The 19,150-nt window shown below is 38.2% G+C and overlaps 1 protein-coding gene across 1 annotated transcript in view; it reads right to left on the bottom strand.

Moving 5' to 3' along the window:
- Positions 1 to 19,150, bottom strand: part of LOC143186258 (uncharacterized) — a 182,495-nt gene that overhangs the window by 37,282 nt on the left and 126,063 nt on the right. The window contains exon 3 of the mRNA XM_076389829.1: positions 6,910 to 7,054. Within this exon, the coding sequence (XP_076245944.1) occupies positions 6,910 to 7,054 (145 nt within the window). The remainder of the gene's footprint in view (positions 1 to 6,909; positions 7,055 to 19,150) is intronic.

Below are 19,150 nucleotides of genomic sequence, written 5' to 3'. Positions count from 1 at the left end.
TCAGCGTTATCTTGTAGTTTATACAAATTACTTTACCTTTGATTTACGAAATATCTTCTGTCAGCATCTTGGGAGAAAATTAACGCTGTGCGAGAGTTTGTTGCGGAATTTTCACGGAACTTCTGGATATCCCTTTTCTAACTAATTAACTTTTTAACCGCTGTATTCGCCACAGTGCTAACCGAGCTTTTCATATCTCATTAAAATACTCTCTCTTGAATTATTTTAAACCATGCCTTTGTTATGATAAAAATATAATTAAAACAAAGCTGAAGTATACCCTGTGTTTCCTATACTATTTCCTTATGGCATTTGAAAGGAAAATAATTATGTAATTAACTATTCCAGAAAATATGAAAAGTTAAACAATTTTAAGACGCGAAGGGTGTAAAATTCATTATTTAATTCCTCTATTTTATGGTGAGATTTGCATCGCTTGGTAGAAACCTAAAAGGATTTACGTAAACGGGGAATTTAAATTTAGCGTAATGAGAAATTTGCACTCTTGACCTGACAACATAGTTTGCTGGAAACTGTGACACATGCAACTCGAAAAAGTAGCCTAGAATTCACGGAAACACCTGAAAGCGAATGATATTGACGCGAGAGCACTAGGTGTACGAAGATTGCGAGTTAAGTGAAACCGCCTACGACAGCACGAAACCAGTGGCCACGTGTGGAACGACGGAAGATTAAAATCTGTCGAGGTGGCGCGGCCAAATAAGAAATTATTGCAACGTGCTACTTCCATTTGATATATTTCACGAAAATTTAAGACCGAGATAAGGTGCTAAAGTTAATTAAGCAATTTTTTCAGAAGACATAAAATAAATGGGATTTATGATTCGTTTAGTTTGTTTTAAGAGCTTTAAGAGTTAAATTATATAAAAAACTCATACGGAATTTTCTTTCTTCCTTTAAGGAAGAATATTTCTTTTTTTTATTGGAATTCTTTAATGTTATATAAGAGATTTGATTTAATAACGCGGTTACGAGGTTAATGTGCAGTTGGTAATAGTTTTCCAATACTATTTATATAAAAGATTTAATAATAGGATTATGAGGATAGTGTTTAGTAGATCGTAATGATTCTGAACGCTTCAATTAACAGCACACACTTCAAATTCGATTTCAAATATTTGCACGAATCTCTAATATTGCCTCAAGAAAAGTCGAGTAGAAGAGAAACGAGAAGAGTCAGGAGGAGCAAGCAATTTATTCTGATTAGTTTGCAGATTTTTGTCCAGAACTGAGTTTCGTCAACGTCTGGATGAATTTAGCTTCTAGTGTAGCTATACATACAGTTACACGGATCCAATTATCCTATTTTAGAAATAAGACATTTTTTAAGCTGAACAAGACTATTCTTCAAAATGCAAGCTCTAACATTTCATTCAGTAACATACTATTTGAGCAGATAGTGTATTGAAAATTTGGGGCATTAAAAATTCCCAAAATATAAAATACTAGCAAGACAACTAATCACACATTCACAGTCACAAAACAATATCAACATCACACTTTCCTTATCCACCATCTACACAAAAATTCCATCAACAGACTACAGATTCCTCACCTACCAAAATTAACAGACTAACCACTCTCTTCTCTCTTCTTAACATACTATTTGAGTAGATAGAGTATAGAAAACTTGAGGCATTAAAAATTCCCAAAATATAAAATACTAGCAAGACAACTAATCACACATTCACAGTCACGAAACAATATCAACATCACACTTTCCTTATCCACCATCTACACAAAAATTCCATCAACAGACTACAGATTCCTCACCCACCAAAATTAACAGACTAACCACTCTCTTCTCGAAACACCTCTACTGAATTCGTCGAAGTCTACCCAACACCATTAATCTAAAATCCCGATTCCACGTGCACGTGCTCGAGCGAGCGCAACTTTCAAGTTGGATGCAAGCAAAGAGATTGACGCCACGACGCCTAGCGTCTTGCTCCTTTCCGCTCGCGTCTCGCCCAGTATCGATGCGATGGGCGATCGCTCGCGAGACGAGTGCAAAAATAGCGCGGGCGCGTGATATTGAAAGGAGGGAAACGGATGCCTGGATGGAGCATCGGAATCGATATGCCACGTCTCGGCGGAAACGGGGGAGATTGGGGGTGCGTCCAAGAATTGAATCGGGAGAGGCGAAAGGGTGGAGAAAGAGGGAAAGGCGATCGCGAAGACAGAGGCGATCAGGGGACGCTTGGAAATAGAGGCACTTCGGGCATCTCGTGCGCAATGGCGCATGAATCATCCTCTCGATTGAAGTCGCGAGAAAACGGGGATTAAGATTTGTCGTTTGTCTTCCGGGCCGATAGCGCTAAGTTATTGAACGTGTCGCTGCATCCTGTCACGTTCTCTCGCGTGTGCCGCGATAGGAACGCGCTGCTAGACGACGGAAGCCTCGAAACGGCACGTGTCTGATCGATGGAACTGCTTTGACATCTATCTGCGTGGCTGTGTCTTCGGGAAGAAGCATGGTAGTGAAGGGAAGTTGGGGGTGATGGAGAAGACGGAGCAAACTGCTCGTGTCTGGGGAATTTTGAGCAAGTTGCACGATGATATTTTATTCCATTGATTTCTAGGGCTGGGAACCTCGAGTTACGTCACTGTATTGTAAGAAAGTGAAATTTGTGATGGATTAAATTCAATTCTTTTTTTATTTAGTTAACTACGTTAGTACAGTTTACGAGCTAGTAATATTTAGCACTGATTATGACAATTGAGGTGTGTAAAATCTCTGTTTATAACCAATATAAGCAGCTGATGTGATATTAGATTTTAGTTTAAAAAAGAATAAAAATCCCTATTAATCTTTTTTCTGTTATTTAAATATCTACAAGTTAAAATGTATTACTACAATTTTCCCACCCTCGAAGCTTTCACCACACGTTCCCCATGGTCTTCCTAAATTTTATCGTCGTCATTTATTCACACACGAACGTCCAGTCCTTTCAGCCTTAATTTCAATTTCAACTTTTTCGTTCGAGACCACAAAGCAAACGCAACGTATATCTGTTGCCCCGCGCTCAACGTCAAACAATCCAAAAATGAGTATGTTCTAAAAATGGATATGGATCGTGTCCAAAAGAACAGTGGGCAGGGGTGTGTAAGAGGGCCAGGTGAAATACCGTACACGCCACGGTTTCAAAAGCTATATAGCAAACGAGTTTGAAGTCAAGCAAAACTCGCGAGCAAACAGTCGCCGAAGTTTGCCGATATTTCCGGAGCTATGCTTCGTTTGCATGTAAAATGGAATAAAATTGGTGGCGCGGCGTAATTCCAGCTTCGAACTCGTTAACCATTTCGTCGGTGAAATTTTTCGATGCTGTGGACTTTGATTCCAGGGGGGGGGCGAGATCTTTGAGGCGAGAAGGGTGGAATGGATCGACTCTAGGAGACCGAAAACTTCGGCCTTTGTCTGACGTCCGACAAATTACCGCCATTAATGCAATGCTTTATAGGCATCGCATGAAAAGCTTCACGTGAAAAATAGGTAATCGATAGTTGTGGCTTAACGGGATTCGCTCACGACCGAGATTGATTTTTCGATTAAAACCGATGCATTTTACGATTCATTGCGGCAACAGCTTTTATATTTCCGTTGCTATCGAGGGTGAAACGATTACGTTTATATTGTCAAGGGAGAATGTATTCGATCAGTGAGAATTGATAGTGGATAGGAATAGAATTGTTTACAAATTTTTCTATCAAAAATGAAATACCTATACACGCGGAAACCCTCATGTATCTCAGGCCTAGGAAACTCGAGGTGAGTTACGATATTCTAAGAAAGTTAAACTTGTGATGGATGAAATTTAATTTCTTTTTTATTTAATTAACTGCGTTGATACAATCTATCAACTATTTGGTAACTGATTATGACAATAGGGGTGTGGTATGAATATGAATACATTCAATGGTGTCATACTGGTGTCTACGAGATTACACTGCTGAATCTGAAGGATAGTCACGAGAAGTGGTGCCTTTTTAGCTTTACCAATTCAGCTTTACCAGGTTGTGGCTACTAAGTTTGAAGCTTGTCTGTAGAAATTTAATTTAAATGGTATTTCATATTTGATTTGTGTGAATGAGGTTTCCATATTAAATATGTGATTAATGATAATTCTCCTTGAGGCTTAATATTGGCCAGTTTACTTGCAACATTTCACCACGATCTTATCCACAAAACGTCTCGCTTTGGCTTGCACTAATATCTATTGCCTACAGCGATTCCTTGCTCGTATTGGAACACGTCCCACCATATCTGAACAAGAAGCGTTCGTGATTCCGGACGGTTTGGAATTTCTCGAATTACATACCGAGCTCCGTCCAAAGCACAGTAGGAAACCAAACACCGACCCGAGTATATTATTTGCTCATTGGTCGAGCAATATCATTATCGAATAAACGTCAATCACCCTAATTTCGTTTGTTCGTTTATTAGAACCGTTCATCAAAGCCCCATCGTTTCATGCATTTAATTACCAGTATGGAATGGAAACTTATCGTTTAAAGCTTCACAAACATTCACGTTACGATTACTAGTGTGACCCATTTATTTGTGAAATATCAAGCTCTGCGAGGAAAGTTTGTACTTTGTAACATATTATATCGATTTTTTGACGATTTCAGTCATTTTGTGATACTCTTAAATTTTAGGAAATACTCTTACTTCTTATGAGAGGACACAGTGAGATAGAGAGAATTTTGTCAACTTATTTTAGGCAACAGTTCATCAAGTAAAGATTCGTCAAGTCTGATCTTTATCTCATGTGTCCTCTCCTTGTTACTCTTCTAGTATAAGAAAAAAATCCGTGAACAAGTTTGTAAAAAATTAATGCACAAAATGAGACTCTCAAGTAATGGTATTAGAATAGTTCCAAAAATTGTGTCTTCAAACACAAATAAGAATAACATTCAAGTAGCTCACAGTAGACATAAAATATCGTGCTTTAAGGAATCTAAAAGAGACACCTAAAGCTTCGAAAACTTAGATCTAGTAGCTAAAATCAAACAAAACACCTATATCCTCTCACAGTAAGTACAAAACGCGTACTCTCTCATCCCAATTAAATGCAGCAGATAAAGGGAAATTTTTCCCGAACAGAAACTAATAACTGAATAAAGTAAAAGCTTCTATTGTGTCTTACAGTCGTCGGAAATGAACATTGGCGGTATAGGGGGAAAAGAGGAAAGCGGAAAAATCGGGCAGAAGGGTGCAAATCTGTTTGCCAGACAGCGAACTGCTCGCAGTTCCCTCTTCCTCGCCGCGCGGCTGAGCGCTTTCCCTAGCGGAAGCGAAACGTTGCGTTTAATTTATCGCGAGTTTCAGCGTCGGAATTTCAGCGGGATTTCCCTCGAACGGTCGGGATCTTACTATTTTCACGCGAAAACGAGAAGGGAAAAGGGAATTTTATACGGCCGGATGACAGCGTTATCTTCCGGCGTTGCTGTTAATTTAAAATCACCGGCAGCATTGAGACCCTGCCGCGAAATAACGAGCACCGCCGACTCGAAAGCTGCTAATAGGAAACGTCGTTAATTCGCTGCTTAATTTGTCAGCGTATCCCTCGATCATAATTACCACTTCATTTAGGTGGCGGAATTTGTGTTCGATTCGGTAATTGGATCCTTGAAACATGGCTAGTTACCGAGCCATGTTTCTCGAGCTGTCAACTCTGGGTAATAGTAAATAGAATACTATATGAGGAGGGACAATAAAGTTTCGAGAATACTTCGTTCAAAAATTAACACGTTGACTGCCACTTTAACTCTATTAAAAATTCTATTACTTTGCCAGTGATTCCACGTTTAAAGAAAATTGTTTTTAATTCATTTTCATGATTATTTTGAAGTGTTTTATCTCTTTTATTAAGAGTCGCTAAAATTCTGTATATTAGTATTATTCATGGTTATGTAACTTATCGTTATTCACAATCATGTAAAAATTGTCGCCCAGGTATGGATAACATGGCAGTCAATGTGTTAATTTACTAGCAGGCTATCAGCTTTAAAGCAGTCCTCTTAAAACTGTACACACTCAATTCAGAGTATGAACGACTGATTCTAATATTTCAGGCACTCATTTCCTGGTACCTATTTCAACACCTGCGTTCAATTACCTACTCTGAATTTTGGAAAATTACTGAAAATGCGTGCCTTTTATGAGAAGATTTATTTCCTGACTTTTATAATGAAGCTTTTTATAAAAAGTGGAACTGCTCAATAATTAATCTGGCTCTTGAATTCTAAAGGTGAAGGTAGTTCAATGTGCCGAAAAATTCCTTGACAGTAAAATATTCACAACTTGTGAATATTTACTAATAATATTTTACTCTTACGACATAATTTGGTCGTCTTAAAAACATCCAACAGCGTACGTCTTAAAGATCTGCGAAATTTATATCCATAAGACGTCATAAAGATTTACGCTTTTGGAAACCTTCAAGACGTCTATTTTTGTCTGAACACCTTATAGACGTAATTTGGACGTCTCTAAGACGACTTATGAATGTCTTTCAAGATGTCCTAAGAACATACTAATTTGTAACATCGAACATCTCAGAGACGTCTTTTAGACATTTTTAGGACTTTACTAGATGTCTTTAAGACGTCTCTGTGCTTTATGGGAATGTTCTACTAGCACCTACTAAACAAAAAATGAAAGGAACTTTAATCATACGAGTCTCTCTATCCCCAGCTCTCCTAATCGTAACATCGTCCCCAACAACTGTCGTCGCAGCGGTCCCACTTCTTTCGCGATAACATGAGAAACGGGTGAAGCCAGCAGCTAGAACTTTCTTTCAAATCAGATAGAAGCGAGTAAGACAGAAGGGGCAGGGCGCAGAGAAACGAGGAGAGAATTATCACACGGAGAAGAGTACTCACTGGGATCCTTGACGGCGGTGATAACGAGGCGGAAGCCATTTGCGTTGGTGCCCCAGGAGTCGGTGACGTATTTCAGTGTCACAAAGTTCGTGCGAGTATAAATCGCGCCCACAGTCTGCTTCGTGTTCCTGCAGGACAGGTCAGCCTGTAACATAAAAGAAACGGCACTCGTTGGATGCGAGGCTTCTTGTCGCGCTGTTCCTACGCTACTAGGCGTGTGCCCGCTGGATACAGCCACTGATAAACTACTGCTCGCGTTTTGGTCTCCTGCACCTCTGCGAGCCGTGTAACAATAATTGCGCTCGCAGAGCCCGTGAAACGAAAGCTGCTCGTATTCCACGGGGCAGAAGAACGGATACGGGGAATGGATATCGTTGATCGAGTTCGTAGTTCGATCCTGTAGTGACCATGCGAATGGTAATTAAACTGTGGATGCTTACGCAAATTTGCATTTCTAGAGATATTGCTGAAGGAACATATGCAGAGTATTTTCATTGTTTAAATATTGTAATATGTAGGCTTTTCATTCAAAGATATTTAACGCATTTTTGCGTGTTATGTATTTACATATTTAGATTGGACACATATTCGCATCTCAATAATAATTCTATAGTTGTAAACTAGTAGCAACAAGTTTCTATTTTTTAATTAGGTACTGCCTTTCATTCTTTTAATTACTGTTTGGAGTTCCATATTTAGTATGAAGTAGTGAATAAAAATTATTTTAATTGACAGAAATTCGTGAACTGAAAAATAGCAATCTTTACTTATTAATATTAATAAAGTTTTTCATAGTAAGACGACAGTGAATATATCACATATAATAATCAGCTTTCGTAAAGAGCTTTTGTTAGTAATGTAAAAGCATAGTTTCAAGCTTCTCCTATTGTCTAACCTTAAACTATTAACTTCTCACATCATAACCGACCCTCTGAATAGCGTTCAACGTATTTATACACGAACAAACATAAAGACTCATTTTATACTATTATAATAGCTAGATGAAAGGTAAAGGGAATGTTTGCAAGTACGAGAAACAATATTACTAAAAACGTTTATTAAAATACGTTATAGCATACTAAAAGAACAATTCCATGAAAACGGAGTTTCTTAAGGCGCCTCATAAACTCTAATTTACCTTTAACGCGACGGAGCAGAATTTCTTAAAGCGCTCCATAAACTAAGCTTTACAAAGTAAGAAGATAAGTATGCAGTTCCCCGTCGTAACTTGAATCCCAAGCTAAAGCAACGCGTTGGTGCTCATTATTGCCCAACACGGAACGCAGCCGAACTTTCAAGCTTTGCCAAACTTCAAATTGCAAAATTGCAGAATCCTCTGCATTCTGCCAAACGCTCCTTACAGATGAGCGTTCTGGAAATGACTGAAGCTCGAAATTAGTTTCGCAACATGTCTCGTGTACTCCATTGTACACATTAATATATTATTTCAGAATATATTTATAGGTCGTATCGAAACAATTGATTAAGTTCGCTTATTAATTATCGAGTTTAATTGATACAATTAATTAATATTTAATGAATGCAATTTTCACTTGGTGTAGGCTTATGACTAATTACCAATGAGCGGGAGTGCAAAATACGTAATAACACAAAAGGGGTGGGAAGTTACTTCCAATTTTAGAAATTTTACATTTTTTAAAATATAAAAGTCGATATAGTCATCAGCAATTTCCCCAAATTTTTTTAGTGTAGAAACGTCTATACATAATTTTAGCGACAGATGTCTGATTCTGGACATATTCTATTGTCTGACTGCATTAGTCAAGTCAGACTCATTGACGTCAGTAGAATATTCCAGTAGAATGTGTCAAGTCAGACACATATCACGTGTATCCCAGATGCACTTTCATTCATTATTTACTCTGAAACAAAGCCTTAAATGCAATTTCGTCATTCTTGATTTCAATCTTGTGTTAGTGTCTCTACTTTCGTTTAAAAATATTAGGGCATTTATTTTCAATGAATTTTGTAATATGAAGGATCGATACGAAATCGCTACTTTTTACAAATTTAGAATATGTGTAATAAATTCAGAAAGTATACTCGGTATGTTCGACAACAGGTACTAGAAATTTGATAAGGTGAAATGAAATGTGCCTGACTTGGCATACTTTATTGACTTATTCTACTGATTTTGCTACGTCTGGTATAATGCTCGTTATCAGTAGAATGAGACTAGTCAGACACATTTCACGTGCATATCTCTTTGTCTAATATATGTATAGACTCTAATGTACTCGATCATATAGATTCTAATATATACTCTAATAAAAAAGAAAATACTTAATATTTACTAAAATTCAGTAATACTTTTCAAATATTTTCCCGACACCTTTTCTAATCCAGTGTCTCAATACTTTTAAGCGCGGATGTAGAATCATGTTAGAAATTTTCTGTCACCTGCGACTGAACCTCTTGCATAACCCAAGAGCACCACTGAATCGATTACTAAACCCGTCACCTACATCCCAATCCCAAGAATCGCTTACTTAACTTAATCCAGAAAACCAAAAAGCCACCTACTTACAATAACAAAACCTAGTAAAGACCTTCCAAAGAAACCCCGGTCGCGCGATAAAATTCCCAAGTTAAAGTTCACGTGGCTCATTAAATTAGCTAAATGCCTCTCTGCAAGATAAGCCCGTAATTAATCTATCAAACAATCGACCTCTCTTAAAGGACTCCGACCGAGGCGAACCCCCCGGGGCAGCGAGAAAGAAACCTCAAGATACCTACGCGATCTCGAGGAACGACCAGCTGCACGAACCGCTCCTGTTAATTAATTAACGAAACGACGAATTATCCTGGCACGTTGATCTCGTTTGTTTGCCGCAAGACGTAATCCGCCTAACACTTGTTGCATCTTACGACTTAACGAGGAGACTCGGAAACGGACGTCGTAGGACCGCGGAGGAGAGGGCAAGGAAAAAAAGGGGGGAGTCGTTAAGGGGTCATCGATCGCTCCCGATTCGTCCAACCCCTCGATTCGCCGCGTTCCTCGCGGCTTCGTTATCGCGAAATGTTCCACAGCCCGCGTCGCGCAATAACTGTCTTCTTTCTGGACCAATTAGCCCGAGTGAGCGCTTAAACGCGGATAATCCATATTTAATTATCCCCGTTGGCTCGTCGTTTCGTGCCGGAAACAACGACGGCCTCTATGCGCCGCGCGTAAACTGAAATAATTAAAATCCGCGCCCGTGCTCTCCTCGGTGTAGGTACGCGACCGTACACACGTCACACCGCGAAAATGCTTTCGCGCTGAAATTCAAGGATCGCGTTATAAATTCAAGCGGGAGAACGAATCATATGGGACACGATCAAACGAATTTTTACAGATAAAGTGGCTTTAATTGGGGAGCGCTGAATGGCTGCAGGCGCGACACAGGCGCACGTTTAATAGATTAATGGGGGTTAGCTCTACGTTGCGCACTAGGTTTTCTGTATTTCGCGGTTTGTTTCTGCTCTAGTTTGCAGTTGGCGCAATAAATTAGTATCGTTTTTCTCATTATCGAGTTTTGCTCCTTTTGGGTATTAAATACGGAGTTTTGCTAGAGAAACTTTATTTCATAGTACGATTTATGAAATTATTTGAGCTGTTTAAATCGAATGATTTACCTCGTATTGTGATATCTAAATATTGAAAATTGAGTTTCACGAGTTTTACTGTGCTGAGTGTTAAATATTATAAAAGGTCAAGCGTTACAGCGCGAATCGCGAAAAAATACCAAAAGGAAAATAAATACGTGCTTTCAATCATTGCGAATTTTTACATGCGAACAAAAATTAATTGCATTTTTGTATTGCGCGCGATGGAAGATTTCGAGACTGTTTTCGCAGTTGTTTGTCAATAAAAAGCCTGTTGTTATTAACAACGTTGCACAGAGGCGTTCGATTACTCTATAGTTTACTGTTAACGTGTCTGGCAGATATTAAAAAAAATATCAGGTGTATTCAGCGTGGAGCTGCTATTAAAAACTGGTTCGTTGTATGGGCATGGGATATTGTTGAGATATTAAAGTGATAACTGCTATGATACCAATAGATATAAAATAATTGTATAACTCGAATGTTGCTTAAATAAATCAAAGTGACTTATTAAAATAAGAAATAATTCTGAATATCAAGATTAACTTACTGTACGTCTTTTTAATTTCCAATATAAGAAATACAAAATATTATAAATATTTTTAAATACTGTAAAAAAGTACTTGTACTAAAAAAATTCCTTTAACTGCAGCACAGTATATGTATAGGTATATTATACTCGACAACTTTATTGAGAGAAACAGTGTAACAAAATGAAAGTACACTAATTGCTCTAATTTGCAAGCAAGCCTCTACTATGAGCATAAAATTGTAGTCGTGGCCTAACAAGCCCATATTTTTTCTCGATTAATATCGTGTTCGAGGGATGATTTACGCCCAACTGTAGCACTATTTAATATCGAATCTAGGAGCAATTACTTTTCGTACGAGTTTCCTCGTTCCTTCCAGCCAGGGGGTCAAGCGTAAATTTAATCGCGGAACAAAAGTTACGATATCGTTCATGAATAATACCGACGTCAGCGAAAAAATACGATACGCAGAGATAAACGCGCGAAATACGGGCAAAATACGTATATAACGATCGTAAAACTTTCGTTGAATCGTCCAGAACATTTTGCCTTCCTTTCCTTTTGCCCTTCTTGTTTTTATTTTCTTTTAATTTTTCCTTTTTTTTTTCAGTAACTCGTTGCACGACAGAAACCGTTTACGGTGAAATTGCCGAGAGTTCTGAAAGTGACTAGATGAAACCTGAATCGGATGCGCTAATGAGAGAAAATGAAGAGGAATTGTGCATACGCGTTTATCTCCTTCTAGGCATGTCGTCCATTTTCTGCTTTTCCAGGGAATTTGTAAGCGATGAGCTCTTTTCAGTAGACCGAAAACCACGCACCGAAATTATTCCATCGTAGTAAATATTAATGCACGAATTGAAGGTTCGACGAAAATAATTTCAGACGAATTCAAATGTAATTACTGGGACGCCACAGTAAATTGATGAAGTGCATATGCTTTAATACTGTGAACATGAACTTTATGAACTGCTAGGATTCTTTCATTCAGATGATTCAACTCTTGAAACAGAGAAATCTGAAAAAAGTCGAACATTTAGAATGAAAAAATTTCTCTTTCGCTCGAATATTTTTTACTCATTTTCCATTACTTCCAGATTCTCGGGATACCCAATTTTTTGAAGTTTATCTTTTGAGACCGTGGAGATTTGAACTGGAATAAAAAGGCCAGAGAGAAAAGTTCGTTTTCTTTTATCAAACATTTTCCCATTACTTTTCTTTGGGAATAATTTATCATCCCGTTTTTAAATATTATATTTCCCACTACTAAAATATTCATTAATTTCGTGTGATTTATTTCCTAGCCGATAAAGTCCGAAGCTACAAATTCGAGAGCAAGTAATCTGAAGCTTGTATGAAAATTCTAATTTTAACTTATCGCAGAGGGCGCATGTTCGCAACTAAAAATTCACGATTCCATCGAGATTGCTCGCCGAGATTAACAAGCAATTATTCTGGATGTTTAGATATGACAGTATTTAATGAGTCGTATACACGAGTCAAGCAGCCATAATAAAGAATACGCAATATCGTTCGAAACTTTTGTCGGGGAGATGAAATTATTAACAGAAGGTAGATAGGCGCGAGAGTGAAGTAGTTAGTGAGTGGAGCTCTGATACTATTAGATTTATTCGTTCGTTTTACGGAAAGCTTCACTGCCGCCCCACGAGCGGTTGTTAATTACGAAAGTAATTAACGCTCACTATCTCTGATTCAGAGTCGCTCGAAGCTATAATATTAGTAGAATTATCGCGAAGTTGCATGAAACGGATTTGAGTACGTACGTACATGCAGACGCTTAGACATTCTAGCAATATCCTCAAATCGATCGTGTAACGACGATTCTAGGGTTCATTTTCAAGACTAGAAATTTATGATACAATAATAATTAGAAATTTATGACGTGATGAATTTATGAATTTATGATAATTAAAAATTTATGACAAAATCTGGTACCGAAAGAAATGTCAATAATTTTAAAGAATAATTGAGTACATTGGATAATTATAACTGCATGATTATTTCAAATAGTAATTATATACGTTCCAATATACATATAATTAAAATTACATGTGCATGAAAAGGTAATGGAGAATTTTCATCGTTATACTGGCACACTTCTTTACAGCGTAACTGGAGTAGGACGATAAATATGAATGCGCACATTAAATGTCCACGTTTATGGGTACCATAATTATACAGTAAGATTTACGAAGTTCATTGTTAATTTTATAAGCTGCTTTAATCATTTCACCCGACGTACCATTGTTATCTTTATTCAGCGAGTCACGAAAGAAACATAACTGCATCAGATTCATTATACGATGAATATTATGTGATTAATCATGGTTACGTTTTGTTGGAATACTTGCAAAATTATCTAATAAAGTTAGCATATATCATGTCATAATAATTTCTACGACGATGATTAATTATCATTATTACACAGTGTCACTAGTGCTTACTCTGCAAACATAATTATTATTATAATATACTTAACACTTAATCGTCTTACGTGTTCGTAATTTTCATTACTCTATATCTAATATTGGATGATGTCCACATACATCAATGGACTTTATATTTCATATGTTCATATATTTTATACGCTCATTAGTATTTTAAATTTTATATCTATATTCTAGCCAAATATTTTCTTCCATATGTAATATATTTCTATGTGCAATAATATTTATTATTTTCATTCAATTAATTTACTCAATAATTATTTATTTATTATCACAAACCCCTTCGCCATCCCTGTCTTAGCCTTCACTGTCTTCCTACCTGCTAATTAATAGATATTTCCTTATTTCTAAATAGTTACTAAGAATCATACCATGATCGTCTATCGCAGTTATTAATTTCCATCGTGTTAAGGCCTCCTGGTACGATATTTCGAAGCTGCTTATCGAACGATCGCGATCCTGTAAATTACGCGCATTAAATTCCACCGAAATCGATAAGCTTAATTTCATCGTTGTAACCACGTTATTATCGTTAACAGAGGAGACAGGACGGGGGTCATAGGAGAGGGGGATAGTTTATATTGTCCATCTCGTTCATCAAACAACGCGAAACGACGCGAGAACAACGTGTAACGACGTTTCCGTATCGTTACAAGCCAGGTTACAAATTGCACCGTTCGTACGGTTGACTATAACAAATGCGGCCGCGACAAAACTTAAAATTATTGCCGTCCGTTTCCCGCGGAAAATATGCAACCGACGGTGCACGGTATCTCGAATTTATCGCTTTCAATCTCGAAGGTTTTATTCTGTTTGGGAACGATCCTGGAATCCTCGCCGCGGATCCCTTACAAAGTAATTTAAAACTGATTCCACGGGAAATGCTTCTGCAAACGGATCAACAATGGATTTCGGCTTTTTGAGGAAAAAAAATATCTCTTAAATATGATGTCGACCCAACAATTACTTTGATTTCTGAAGACGTTCATTTATTTTTCTTTTAGTCGCACACTTTATTGGAAGTTTGTAAATTGTAGGAACTCTCTAAAGGTGGGTTCATACTATATGTTATGTAACTTTGTTATATAACTTTTTAGAAAACAGAAAAGAGACATGTGTATGGTGTCTCTCTTTTCTGTTCTTTAAAAAGTTATACAACTTTGTCATACAACATGTGTAGTGTTGACCCACCTTAAGTTTAACGCCACTTTATACTTTTCGATTTTAGAAGGACTTAAAACTTGAATATTCCTTAACTTATAAGTTTGAATGTGAGAAAATTGAGAAGCTTACAAATTTAAATTCTTGAATTTTTGAATTTTTGAGTATTTGAATTTCTGAAAAATTCGAACTTTTAAATCTTCGAAATCCTCCTCCATTATATTGATATTTCTGAACTATATTACACACCAAGATGGACACCCAAATTCCCCAAAGTATACCTAAACCTTATTCACCTATATCCAGCTATCCCCCCTTCTGCCAATGAAACTACAATGCTCAAACACTTCTTCCCAAGCATCAACCCACCTGTTCCCCTAGACAATCAGCTCAAACATCGTTCTCCTGACCAAACGTTTACACCCGCGGAATAAAAAGGAATAGCAAGGGGCTAATCGATGGGAATCGTCCAGATTCGCTGTGCAAGCACCCCCAATTGGCCGCGGAACAACCGTCAGGACGGCGAGGCGATTAAACGAGGGTGCAGCTGGCGTCGGTGAGCGCGGTAGGTTGGCTCAATTTGCGATTGCATTATTACAAACCGATCGTCGGCATAGCGCGGTGCTGCCCGCGCTGGAGTCACGTTGTACTTGATCTAAACGGTCTATTTGCAGGGCACAAACTGTGCATTCCACCGTATTAGGGCTGCGCTGGTGGGTGGCCAGTGGTTTAATAATGTGCCCGCAATTGGGCCGCATGTCATTGCACCGCCACCTGTCAACTGCGATCCCGCGTGTCATCGATCACGCCAAATGAAGCATTAAGCACGCGTCCACGCTCGTCCAGCTCCGCGCGGAATCTTCGGGTGCAGTCGGGGAATCGAGGCCTGATGAATTGCTATCCATCGTCCAATCTTTGCCTGACGATGGATTTCCGCGTTGACGTACACTTTTCGCGATTGACATGATTTGAGGGAATTAGGGGGCTGGCAGATCGATAGTTTTGATGGTTGCGAGTGTCGAAGTTGAGGACGCGAGGGCATTCATAGGGGAAGTGAATGCTTAGAATGTAATAATGTGGATGGATAAATGGCAATCGTCACACGAGAATTGTAGTGTTATTCATTGTCAGTCAAAAACTTCTAGATTATTTTCAATGTCCAAAAAGTATCATGAGATGAAGAGTGTTATTGTAGAAATTTCTTTGCAATATGGATATCTATATGTCAAGAAAGTACGTAAATATGACATCCAAAGCAAATTGCGAGTATGAATTAAGATGATGATGAGAGAAAAGTTAACCCTCTTGAGTTTGTAATTTTCTGATTTATTACGTCAACAAATATAACTTTGTCCTCTTCCAACGTTCTCTGATATTACTAAGAGAAGATAGTTCAGCATTTAAAAGCGAACATTGTGGATATTCATGATGATGAAACAATTTATGCCCAGCACGAAATAGTCAGGAATATAGGCCGTTTCCTGAACGTGTCTTAGATAAGAGCTTTACTTGCGAAAAATTGAAGTCACGCTAGCATGACAGCTCCTGTTAAAATTGGACACTTACTATGGCATTTGCTACCCTGTAACTGCTTGGTACTTCATAAAATCGATTTTTAACGCTCTCACGAAGAAGGTGTCTCCACTGACATGAGTGATCTACTCTTTACGACGAACTAACACTTACTGGTGTTAAAGTAGCGGTAAAAAAGGCGCTGCAAATATGAATTGACGCAAATGAAAGTTCTTAACATTTGTAATTTTTAGTCACAGAAGTATTAAGAAATTTTCAAAAATTATGAGATTAATTGAACGAAGAATAATTTGGGAAGAGTTAATAATTTCCACATTAGTCAACTAACATTTACAAATATCAATAATTTGCACAAGTGTACAATGTGTGTGACTGTTGTTAACAATATGTGTGCCAGAAATTGTTGCTTAGATGATTATTTAAAGAAAAATATCAATTTTTCGCAAAATATTGTTCGTTAGATCGATCTCGAAATTCTTACCACCTGAAGAACTTTTCTGATTGATTCCCCTTCTTCCTCGAGACAGTATAAATACCCTTGCAGGAGCACGAGTGTCTCACTCGCCCCGGGTCCTCCACGAGGTGCAGACCCCTCTCGGGATCCTGGAGGAACTCCTGGGCCTTGGACCCCATTGGACCTTGGACCTCACTGAACCTTGTACCTCACTGAACCTTGGACCTCACTGAACCTTGGACCTCACTGAACTTTGGACCTCACTGAACATTGGACCTCACTGAACATTGGACCTCACTGAACATTGGACCTCACTGAACATTGGACCTCACTGAACATTGGACCTCACTGAACATTGGACCTCACTGAACATTGGATCTCACTGAACATTAGATCTCACTGAACATTGGATCTCACTGGACCTTGGACCACCCTGGACCCCTGGACTCAACTGACCAGTGAGCAGCTGGCGGATGACCACTGGTCATGTTGGGTCATCGATAAGTTTTTACTCAAATTTTCAATTTATTTCTTCTGTTACTTCTATATTGCATGTACCTTCCCCCTCTTTTCTACTTCCCCTATCTTGTGTGTACCCCACCCCTTCTTGAACCCTAACATTACGCTTCCTCTCTTTTGAGTAGCATCCAATTTATATTTCTAGGTTTTACACTTGTCTTTCAGTCTGCTTTGCCTTACTAGTTTTAAGTTCAAATTCGTTTATGATTTTATTATCTATTTATATATATTTTATTATCTGTTTATATACAATATATAAATTTTATTAAAATACCAGTTGGTAAATTTTAAAAACAAACTAAAACAAATTATGTTTCTGGTATAAATCAGATGCTCCACAGATAAAAAGTAGATGTCACGAACCCTTTTAACCGTCTCGCAGCATCCTTTGACTGCCTTCCCGTGATTTAATCTGATCTAGTGAGATCGTTGGAGTATTTCGCGAGCAAATTAAATTTTCCATATTCGGCGGCCCTTTCTAAAGCTGCCTCTCTGCTTTCGTCGTAAGATTAATTTTTCAAATTGAAAGCTTCCAACAGAGATTGTATAAAAGCGAGTCGAACAATCTCCGTAATTAATACCTCAGTCTTCAATATAACTCGAGAGAAAAATTGAATCATAGTAGTACCGTTTCTGTTTGTTAATTAAATCATGATTGTAGGATTATTATACTTGCAGTATTTAAAATTCGTTCTATTTATGTATATTTTCTAAATTTGGACTAAATTTACAATATCTTATTCTCCAATTTAAACTCGATTTTTAATTTACCGATTTAACTGTTTCAGTTCTAAATTATCTTATACTGTCTGGGAAATAATATTTGAAATACTTCTCTAGCGCTGAAAATACAATTAAAAAACTATCATTTACAGGTCATCACGCCTCACCTTTTCAATATATTTAAAATTCCACGAGAGGAATGGGTCTTTTAAATCAGAGAGAATAACACCTAACATACTCAACTCAAAACCAACCACTCAAAGACACCATTAAAGCAAACGAATGTAATTACACTTGAAACGTAACTACGAGCCATGGAACTACAAACTATGTTGTCATCCGACTGTAGTCCCAGATTTTCCTTCATAAAGCTCAAAGAATGCGAACGACACAGAATACAGGGAACACAGAGGGCAGCAAAGAGTCGGGCCAAAGGTAAAAGATGGCTAGAGATTAGATTGTACATCTCTGGTATGGCGATGGAATCGGGACGAGAGTCGACGCTAAAGCCAGAACTGGACCGTCTAATCTGCATTTACATAATATCCCCGCTGTGCTCCACGCAAACAGAATGCCTTTGGTGCGTGGAAGCCCAGCGGGCCTTTCTTCTTTCTTTCCATGAATGCCGAGCGGAGGGCAAAAAAATGCTTTGGCCCCGCGACAATGCCGGCTTATGACGGCTTCGAGGAGGTTCGAAAGGAGGAAAACCCTGTTGAGGGACAAGGGTGTATTGTTGCGCGCACAAACAGCGAAATCCTTCTTTCGACGGGACGCATGTAGGTCACGTGCGATCTTGCTTCCACGGAACAGGCACATAGCTTTAATCGATTTCCAGACGGGACAATACTCGGCCGATATTCATGCCCTGGCGAACATCGATCGGTCAAGGGAACTAAACTGGAGCAGTTTAGTGAACCCCTGTGCGCTGAATCCTTTCGCGGTTTTACGATCTTGAGGCTCGGCTTAGCTTTCGATGGGGGCCTTTGACTACGAAGCTTTTCAATGTGTGGGTTAACTGTGCAGTGGGAGGAAGTTTAGAGGCAAATTTTTCTTTGATTATTTAGGAATTTTAATTGGAGATCAAAGCTGCCTTCCATAAGAGTATTGAAGATGCTGAAGCCTGAGCTCAACAAATTTTTTGATGTAACGTGAAGGTTAAAAAGTACTCTCTTTAGCGATTTGATCGAGTTTTTTTATTTCCTTTTTCTAGTTTCTCTCTTCTAAAGTCTTGCTGCGGGGTTACGATG

This window comes from Calliopsis andreniformis, chromosome 12 (assembly GCF_051401765.1).
Source record: "Calliopsis andreniformis isolate RMS-2024a chromosome 12, iyCalAndr_principal, whole genome shotgun sequence".
In the NCBI taxonomy this organism is placed as follows: Eukaryota; Metazoa; Arthropoda; class Insecta; order Hymenoptera; family Andrenidae; genus Calliopsis; species Calliopsis andreniformis.
Note: the sequence above shows the minus strand (reverse complement) of the source record. Positions and strands in the feature narration are given on the sequence as shown.